Source organism: Populus alba, chromosome 16, assembly GCF_005239225.2.
Source record: "Populus alba chromosome 16, ASM523922v2, whole genome shotgun sequence".
Taxonomy (NCBI): Eukaryota; Viridiplantae; Streptophyta; class Magnoliopsida; order Malpighiales; family Salicaceae; genus Populus; species Populus alba.
In genome coordinates, this window is record NC_133299.1 from 2942080 (window position 1) to 2951930 (window position 9851).

Genomic DNA, 9851 nt, shown 5'->3' on the forward strand with positions numbered 1-9851 from the left:
CCCACCTCTTGTGTTCTGTGTCGTGGCCTGGGCCATTTAGGTAAAAACCCACCTCCCCCTTCTCCTCCTCCGCTTTAACATTTTCCATGAAGGTTTTATTCTTTTATTTATCAGGTCTTTGTGTTTTTCTTTTATGCATTGCTTGCCCTATAATTCAATCCTGAAATCAACTTGGAAAATTTGCAAGATTTGAAAAGATATCTGGTCGGATCTTTGCTTTGTGGGGTGCGTGGAATTTGTTGTCAAGGTCTCATTTTTTTACTACAAAATACGCCTCTCTCCCCTTCTACTCTCCTCCTTCCATTATAGAGACAACACCACAAAAGCCAACCCAACCCAACAAAAACAAAACAATACATAGCATAACCAAAACCAAAAACAAGAATCTTCTTCTGTATTATTGCGCTCTATATCGAGGTGATATTGGATCTGGAGTTTGATGCAATGGCAATAACAGGGGATTCACACTCTCAGTTTCATGTTTTAGCTGTTGATGACAGCTTAATAGATAGAAAGCTGATTGAGAGGCTTCTCAAGACATCATCCTATCAAGGTACTGACTTTACTTTCTCTGGTTAGAAAAGGAATGGTTTTTATGACATGAGATATGGTTTCTCTTGCTGGGTTCTGATTCTTTTGTCATGACAGTTACTACAGTTGATTCTGGTAGCAAAGCCTTGAAATTTCTGGGATTACAAGAAGATGAACAAAGCAACCCAGACACACCTTATGTTTCTCCTAACAATCATCAGGTAAAGTTTCTTTCCCTGCCTTTTCTCCCCCCTCAATGTAAGAGGTTCCTCTTCTTTCTTGATAATTTTTCATCTTTTCTGATTTTATTCTTTGTTTTTTGGTGCTTTTGCAGGAAGTGGAGGTGAATCTTATTATTACAGATTACTGTATGCCTGGCATGACAGGCTATGATTTGCTCAAGAAAGTAAAGGTATAACCTTTTTTTCATTTCCTTTATATCTTGTCTTCATTTTGAGTAATCATATATTCCCTTCTTTTTCCTCAATCTTTCCCATTAAGATCCATTTCTATTACTGGCAAAATGGGTTCCTTGAAAGTTCTTTCCCAGGTTGAGAAATCTTCAGGGTCTAAATGATGGTAGTTGATTGGTTGTCAACATGTGTTCTATTATTGCCACTTGCTTGAGAATCTCAAAGAAAATCTAATAGGAATATTTTGCCACCTATTTTGTATCCAAACAAATCTAGGTCAAGATATTCAAAGATTTCCTTTGTTTCTGTGTGCTCCCTTCTCGTGTCATGTCACCCATCAAAGATTTTAATGCACATTTATTTACCATGAAATCAAACGGTGGTAGTTAAAGAGACTTATATATATATATTTTTATTCCTTTTCCTCTGATCTTGCAGGAATCATCATCTCTCAGAAACATACCTGTAGTGATCATGTCATCTGAAAATGTTCCTTCAAGGATCACCAGGTGAAAGACCAAACCAAAGTAGAATTGGGTGTTTTTTTGCCTTTTGTGGAAAAAAATACAAAGGAAACTATAATTTGATTTTTTGATGTCATAAAACTGAGTAGTGGGCATAATTTCATCCATTACACAGATGTTTAGAGGAGGGAGCCGAGGAATTTTTCTTGAAGCCAGTAAGACTATCAGATTTGAATAGGCTCAAACCTCACATGATGAAAAATAAAATCAAGAACCAAAAACAAGAAGAGCAAGAAGAGCTTGAAATACCAGATATTCAGTCAGAAGAGCAGAAACAACCAGCGCAGCCGCCATCATCACAGCCACAGCCCGAGTCACAACCACAACCATCCGCGCTACTACTACAGCCCAACAATAACAAGAGGAAGGCTATGGAAGAAGGGCTTTCACCGGATAGAACCAGACCTAGATACAATGGCATCACTACTATGGTTTGATAAATCATGGGGACTTCTCTTTTACAATGTAATTCAGATAATATTCTCTCCCCTTTCTAGATGTTAATGCTGGTTAATACAGGCTCAACAGAAGTGTAGAATAGAGTTGCTTCATCTATACAGTTTTTACATGAAAATATTTCATTCCAATTTTGTCTTTGCTAATTAAGCTATAAGAAAGAAAAAAAATTGTAACTTAAATTTGGAGATGATCCGATGAATATTATAAATGTTACAGGCCCGTATAATTGTTAAATCCTAATCATCCTTGCTTTGAATACTAGTAGGTACACAGACTAATTAAGATTATAGAGTTTAAAATTTATAAATAAAATGAAAAAATTACAGTTTATAAAGTGAAATCAATTTGATTGCGGTAAGAATCAACCATGTAGTTGGATTGTTTCCCAACTTTATAGAAAAGGGTCGCTGTATTTGTTGGCAGAATCCGTATAATGTCATTTTCTGTCATCAATGCATCTTCATGTGACTTGACTCTGAAATCCATGGTGGAACTGATTCTGACTGGCAGCTTAGGCCCATTTTAGTAGCTGAGCCTGAAACATGTGTCTTCCCTTTCTATCAATTCGTCTGTTTCTGTGTCCCTCGCTCTAACCATGTTCACATTCAAATATCATCGGAAGAGGATGCTTCTGCAATGGGAGAATGAAGGGTTCTGGTATCTCTTCCAGGTTCCTTGACTAGTGTGACGATTTGCCAAGTTCATCAAACCCTAAGCATATTTTCACAGTAAATTAACTCCCACCTGCTAATTTCCTAATCCACGTTTATCTGTTTCTTTTCTCTCGCCAGCCTATCTATCAGTAAGATGTATATCAGGTAAAGCTATGTTAACAAATCTATTAGAGTAGCTTAACCCTTGTGGTTTAACAAAACTTTTTGATCAGTCCTTGAGAAATCAACAACTATATAGAGTATTTTAACCCATATATATCTCAATTATTTCCGCCCATTTCATGTCCTCCTCTAATTTATTATTATTTTTTAATAAAATAGAGAATAGATAAAAACATAAGATTGGTAAAAAAAAAAAAAAAAGCAATAGATATGAGAGTGTTTGATTTAAAGGTAACTTTGGTTTTTTTTTTTTTTTTTGTGGGGTCCACATAAAAAACATGTATTTTGTGGTTTATGTTTTAAGAGGATTGTATCTTTAAAAAAAAAAAAAAAAAAAGGCTTGGCCAACACTAGTCAAGAAGCTTCAAGAGAAATTGCTATCATGGTGAACTACGGGGTTAAGTTATAATTATCTTTAATCTTGATTTTAAAAAAATTATTTTTTGAGCTTCAAATGATTTTTAAAAATATTTTTGAATTGTTTTGATGTATTAATGTTAAAAATAAAATTTAAAAAATAATAATAAAATATTATTTTAATATATTTTCAAATAAAAAATATTTTAAAAAACATTACTTGCACCACCACCACCACATTTTCAAACAAACTCACAATGTTAGGGAGTGATAGTTTCTACTTTTAGATGCATTTTAAAAATATATTTCACATGAAAAAAGCTTCAATATATATTGATATAAAAAAATTAAATTTTTTTAAAATATCTACACTACAATGCCAAGCACACAAAAGACACAAGAAGAGGACAGTCCAATCTGCACTGTTGTCTTACATTTCAAAAGATTATCCGATGCCAAGACAGAGAGAGAAGAATGATATCAAATTTAGAATCTCATTCAAAAGTGAAATCCCAATATTACATAATGCAAAGGACCAATCAACAAAAACAACTTTATCATCACACCAAACTGCAAATATATGTTTCTGCAAACACCTAGATTTAGTATATAACTTATTACCATGCATTCTCATGGTACTAGAAAACGTACTGTTGCATTATTTTGTACTTTTTTTTTCACCCTAAACAATCCTACTGTCAACAGTCATCACTACATGCAGAAGTCAGCGAAATTTTACACGCCAATCAATATCTCCAGTGGTTTCTACATCTGAAGCTTCTCCCAAGCTAAATTGCTATTTACAAAACCTGTACTAGGGATGCAGTTGGACCTGCAATAACAAAACTGTGAAAGAAAGAAATGAAAATATAAAGAAAATAAATGCCTTAACAAATTAAATAGGAAAGGCAAAGATGAGACTCTAAGCATGAAGTATCTGACATGAAGAATGTGCTAACACAAACCATTTCTAGCAGTCTTAGATATATAGAAATATCACCATGAAAGAACTTAATTCGGATGCAACAGAGGTGAATCGCAGCATAAGCTTTGCTGATAGAAAATTGTACTGATAACCATCTAGTAAACACTAGCAGGACGAGCAACTCAACAAAAAAAATAAAAATCAGCACAAAGAACTCACCACAGAAATTCTAAGGCTACTATTCACTTCCAAAATCATCATAACTCATGCCTTCTGATATGGAGTCCAGCCTTCTATTATCTCCTGTAAAATCAGGGCAACCAATTAGCTTACTCCTTTCTGATGTACTAAATATTATGAATACCAAGGGGAAAAAAACCTGGATGTTCTCTTTCACGAGAATCTGGGAAGTTATCATTGTCTGCTGCTAGAAAAGGTGATCTTGAATAGTTCTCCAATATTTCTGAACAAAGAATACAAACAATTGTAACCCTTGTAAATTGGCCAGTCAATGTCCCGCACAGAATTACTTGCAACAGAGGACCCAAGTTAAGAGCTGACTCCAATTTAATCAAATGACCAACCTGAGTGCTCATAATTGAGTCCTCTAAGTAGTTTGTTGCCTAACTTTTCAGTTGGCCAACAAACAGCTAAAATAGCAATCTTGTGCATAAGTGCGCCAAAGGGAGAGTTGGGGATTGGAAAATAAAGAGATGAGAGAAGAGGGAGATATAAGGTGGGGCAATAAACCTGAACTCTGGGTAAAATCAGCTGTCAGATCCGAGAGACTGAAAACTTGAGGAATCTGACTTAAAAATCCAAATGAAGAAGTGTCTGCTTCCAGAATAGACTCATTCAAGGCTTGCGAACTGGAGTCTACGCTGCTGAAAGATGCAACAGATGCATCCGCAATAGATGGGCGTGCTTCTAGGACATTGCCATCAGCACCAAACATGTAAGGGGAAGTACCCGAATAACCAGCTTCTGATTTGATCATTCCCCCATTCATTCCTTGCAGCAGACCAATGTTTGAGCTCTGCATTGAAAGCATGTTTGGAGGTGCATCAATTCTATTGGCACGAGCAGATATTTCAACAGCAGCATGCAAACTTGAGTGCAATGATGATCCACCATTAGTGTATGCATTTGTCAAACTGGAGCCAATGGGGTGATGCATGCTCTCTGGCTTCAAGGTTGGTCCTGTATGATCTGGACCATAGCATGCTGTATTCTGGTGCACTGACAAAGAAACCAAAACCAGTTGCCATAAAAAGCAGGAATCATACAAGGGATAACAGGTTTGGAGAAAGCATGCTCTACCAAGAAACTACAGAAAAGATTCATGATCAAATTATCCTTGTAAATGCACAATGATATCATTTTGATCAGGACATTCAGATAACATAGTTCAGCATACAAAACACATGTCAAGAAACCATCTAAACACAAAAGCATACTTAAAGCAAATATCCAAAAACGACTTCCAAAAAATTGAAATTGAAATTCAAAATAGGAAGGAAACTGTGTTATCTACCACACTATTAAGCAAAACTTTACAAAATAGCACATTCCCCAAACACAGATTGACAGAGAAGGAGATTTTTTTAATCTAATTTTAAGGAAGAAAACAAGGAAACCATCTTTAACATCTTTCCACTATGAAAAAAACTGATACCTCCACAACGTTTCCAACAAGTCCCCTCCCATACCCTACAAATTCATTTGATAGTGGGGCAAATGGCCAATAGCAAGTCTGATAAAGTGATTTAAATTGCTGGCTACTAGTTATTAATATACATTAATTACTATTACTTGAAAATTTCGAAATAGGCATCATGGACTTGTATATTAATACAAAACCCCACAGAAGGCCACCATTTCTCCTCTCCTTTAATCTCTCACTTACAGAACTTTGCTTTCTTTCCAACCAAACAGATTTTCTGGAAGTTATATAATGATTCTGAAATCAAATGATAACAATTAGAGAGCACAACTGCAAAGCTGAGCCCAATTATGCAAACACTTATGTATCACAGAGTTCTTGATGAGTTGATGCCTACAGATCAGACAGTAAAATGCTCATGGGGAAGAAAAGCAGTCTTACATGGTGAGATATGAAATCCATTAGAAGGAGGCATTGGGGCAACTCCGGTTGAATTTAGGTCATGCATCAAGTGAGCCTGCTGCACAAGCAGCTTGTTGAATTCCTCTATTTGTTGCTTTACCTTCAACCTCAAATAATAAGCCCTGAAGAATTCACCATTCTCTTCTTCAAGCTTTTGCCAAACTGGAAAATAAGTTTACAAGTTTGAGAATGAAACAAGATCACCTAACTTGAAGTTGTTCCTGAGCTAAACAATATTAGTTTAGAAGTATGTAACAATGGAAACAAGGGGAAAAGAAAAGGAACCATAATCAACAGGCCTTGCCAGTTCAACGTTATCAGAAAGAACACTTTCAACCTACTATTTACAAAAAAAAGTTGAAGTTAACTCTATAAGTAAGTTTAGGTGAACGCTCCCAAAAATATCAATCAACATGGCTAAACTAATATCCGGTCCCAAACTTTTCAACTTATTTATTTTCCAGTCCTTGTGCATTTATTCCATGTGATTGAATACTTAAAAGAATTTTAAATTCCATTCAGCAGCTAAAGTTAGAACAAATTACGGAATTCACCGATGCATGTGGGACTTCCCATCCAGACAGACAGGCAGACTGATGATGCCTAGTGGTTCCATTCATGAACTGATAGTCGCTTGAAAAATTGCTCCAATAGCATTGTGCTAAATACTGTTTTGTCAAATAATCGCGTAAAGAACAAATAATCTAATGATGCTTAAAAATGGTGGGAAAACTCATAACCAGTTATCCTAACACTACATTAAGCAGCACTTTCAAGGGTCAAGAAGACAATAAGCAACCCTCAGAAGTGCCACTGTAGGAAATAGTATGCATAGAAGCTACTCATTATTAAACTTTCTGTAACACATAAACAAGGAGTTCCAGTATTAATTGTTACCAAGTTCAGTGAAACCAGGCTCAATCTTTGCTTGAGCCAACAACGTTTCCACAACTTCATTCTGGTTCATGTACAGTTGAAGACACCGCTCTATGAGATTTTGCACCTGGAAAAAAACATCAATAATCCAAAGGATATTTTTTATGACTGCATTGTTATGTCAAGGTCTAAGAGATTATTTAATGATCCCTCAACCCCATGAAAAGAGTTCTGATGCAGAAACCCATTTTTCCCAAAGAAAGATACAGATGAGAGACAATCTCTAATTAACAGCTGTTCATAAAAATATTTTATGGACACACTGGGTATTGTGTGCATAGCAGATATCCAGACTGTACTATTCTCCGTGGTTATTTACAGCTATTGTTTTTCTAAATTAGTTAATGTTGAATGGCTAGCACTGAAAAAGTACTACTGAGTCACCAACATAAAAATAAAGCAAAGCTATCACATGCATGGCTAGAGAAGTGTTAAAAAAAAGGCTAATGGACCTGTACACATTTAGCTCAAGATAGATTTGAACTCCCAAAATCCTATAGACAAGATGCATTCCCTCTGGGTATCATTAACCCTTGCATGGAAAGACAACGAAAATGTTGTCTGTTATTTGACCTTTAACTTAAGAGCCTGAGATTTAAGCTCATACACAGGTGACTAATGTCAGCTAATACTTCCAAATTTACAGTACACGAGGAAGAATTTCCAATTAGGACCTGGATTTCTATATTAAAATCATGTTTCCATTTCAGTATTTATCAGGGAAAGGCCTTAGGAAAGAATCAAAATGTGCTGATGGTTATTTATAAGGCACTGCTATCTAGCAATGAAGACATGTAATCAGTTCAAAAATTCCTGCATCTATCTCCGCGAAAATCAACTAGAACAATTCCAACACAGGGTCAAGTAGCCTATCAAGAAAACATTTCAGAACTACATTTGTTATACAAGGTTCTTGAGGAAGCCAAAGGTCAAAACTAATTTTGTTAGCATTTTTCAACTATCCTCATTGGCTGCTTACTTGATACAAAATAATTCTACTGCTACAATTAGTAGAACAAGATAGCACATATCAAAAGTTCATCAACTCTAAAATTCAAAGATCTACAACTTACAACTTGTATGTCTTTTGGTAAGACCCTTCTCACTGGTCCGCTCGACATCTCTTGATATTGGAAATGAAAAGGCGAACAAGCTGAATAACCTTCTATGTGACAATATCCTTCATTAGTCTATTTTATTTTACATGCTATTTCCTTGAGGCTTCAAGAAATATTAGATTTGATGAAAAAGGGTCTAAACTGAAACAAGCACACACAAGAATCAATATTCACGAATTAGTCCTCCAATGTTATCAGATGTTAAACAAAAAACCAAAGATAATTTCCATCAAAATCAGCTATGCCAATAAAGCGAAAAGAAAAGTCAATTAACCATGTAATTTAGCATCAGATTGTCCAGGTATTCACACATAAGCAAAGGAATAAATAGTGGGGATTCGAATAAATACTAGAACTCAGTAAATTCTGCAGCCAGGAGCACCCAAAAGCAAAAGGAAATGGGTAAAAAAAGGTGTTTGTGCGTGTCAGAAAAATTTTCCATTGCAGAGCATCCAATTACTTAAATAACCAATAACAATTAGAACACGGCGAATAAACCTCGGCAAAATCAAAATACAACTTAGCATTTAAGAAATAGTTGACGATTGAGTTTGAATTCCATTGAATCTAGCACTAATTTTCGTTAATAATATATTAATCCTAAACCACTAAACCCCTAATTACAACACAACGAAGAAAAAAAAATCTCCAATCCTTCTCCCACCCAAGTTCATTCCTTTTCAAGCTTAAAAACACCCGTTAACAACACAACTTGTCTTTTATCTCACAATTTTGAAACAACCATTAACAATGGAAAAACAGTTCAAACACAAGATTTGTATTCCAATCCATCCAGCTCTAATTCTCCTTAATAATTCAGGTTCATACATAACCTCCCAAGTCCCTAATTACAAAACTAATAATATAATAAAACAGGTTTATAAAGTTTAATTCTTTCGCGTCAAGTTCAAAGCTTTTCCAAGCCCAAACACCATTCCCCCTCAATTTTCTCGGAAACCAAACACTTCCCCTCCCTTATCTATCAGTTTTCTCATAAACCAAACAGACCCTGTCACAATTCAACAAAATCACAAAAAGAAAATTTTGATCACCATAATTCACCAAAAAAAAACCAAAACCCTAGAGTCACAATAACAACAACAATATCAAAACAAAAAAAAACAATTAAAGAAAAGATAAAAACATTAATTTCGATAAAAAGTAAAAAATAAATGCTGACAGTTAAATACATATAAGAAAAAATGATAATAATAAACGGATAAAATACAAAGTTTAATAATAGTAATTATTATTATTATTATTAATCTACCTTAAAAATTGGAAATTTTGTAAGAGAGAAAGAGATAACAAAGAGAGAGGGAGAGGTTTTTTATGGATCGATAATGGTGTCTGCTTTTTTTTTTATCTGGTAATGAAGAGGAATATTTTTATTTTTATGAGTGGGAAGAAGCATGGAATCATGCCACGTGGATAATCGTGAGAGTTGTGGGGACAAGTGAAGAGATCAGGTGGTGGTGATTGATTGGGACTCTCTAGTTTTTGTTGGTGTACTGCTTGGCAAATGTTGGTCAACTTTTGGATTTTTCTTTTACCAAATTTGCTGTTCTTTCTTTTATGATGTGAATTTAAATTTGGAGGGAAAAATAACTAAATAATAAATTGGTAT

The 9851-nt window shown here is 34.9% G+C and overlaps 2 protein-coding genes across 4 annotated transcripts; one reads left to right on the forward strand and one right to left on the reverse strand.

Annotated features, from left to right (window-relative positions):
• LOC118033307 (two-component response regulator ARR8) lies at nt 1-2055 on the forward strand. The gene is made up of 5 exons (XM_035038240.2): nt 1-553; nt 649-752; nt 866-943; nt 1383-1453; nt 1584-2055. The coding sequence occupies exons 1-5, from the start codon at nt 445-447 to the stop codon at nt 1903-1905; spliced, it is 684 nt and encodes a 227-aa protein (XP_034894131.1). The 5' UTR covers nt 1-444; the 3' UTR covers nt 1906-2055.
• A 1540-nt stretch (nt 2056-3595) lies between these two features.
• LOC118033261 (uncharacterized) lies at nt 3596-9624 on the reverse strand. 3 transcript variants are annotated; one of them, XM_035038182.2, is made up of 8 exons: nt 9495-9624; nt 8180-8365; nt 7068-7173; nt 6150-6332; nt 4796-5284; nt 4425-4508; nt 4265-4348; nt 3596-3952 (listed from the first exon to the last, which is right to left on the reverse strand). In XM_035038182.2, the coding sequence occupies exons 2-7, from the start codon at nt 8225-8227 to the stop codon at nt 4284-4286; spliced, it is 975 nt and encodes a 324-aa protein (XP_034894073.1). In that variant the 5' UTR covers nt 8228-8365; nt 9495-9624; the 3' UTR covers nt 3596-3952; nt 4265-4283. The 3 variants fall into 3 exon arrangements, with proteins under 3 accessions (XP_034894073.1, XP_034894075.1, XP_073261372.1); XM_035038184.2 differs by having other exon boundaries at nt 3596-3966; XM_073405271.1 differs by having other exon boundaries at nt 8180-8360; nt 9495-9562.
• Nucleotides 9625-9851: the final 227 nt, after the last annotated feature.

What these genes read in the sequence shown, in the direction of transcription:
- LOC118033307 (XM_035038240.2), top strand. Translation starts at nt 445, where the DNA reads ATGGCAATAACAGGGGATTCACACTCTCAGTTTCATGTTTTAGCTGTT. An exon ending in CAAGACATCATCCTATCAAG is followed by an intron (nt 554 to 648) that starts GTACTGACTTTA and finishes TTGTCATGACAG; the next exon opens with TTACTACAGTTGATTCTGGT. An exon ending in GTTCCTTCAAGGATCACCAG is followed by an intron (nt 1,454 to 1,583) that starts GTGAAAGACCAA and finishes TCCATTACACAG; the next exon opens with ATGTTTAGAGGAGGGAGCCG.
- LOC118033261 (XM_035038182.2), bottom strand. Translation starts at nt 8,227, where the DNA reads ATGTCGAGCGGACCAGTGAGAAGGGTCTTACCAAAAGACATACAAGTT. An exon ending in TACCAAAAGACATACAAGTT is followed by an intron (nt 7,174 to 8,179) that starts GTAAGTTGTAGA and finishes GTTTTTTTCCAG; the next exon opens with GTGCAAAATCTCATAGAGCG. An exon ending in TGGATTTCATATCTCACCAT is followed by an intron (nt 5,285 to 6,149) that starts GTAAGACTGCTT and finishes TTTCTTTGTCAG; the next exon opens with TGCACCAGAATACAGCATGC.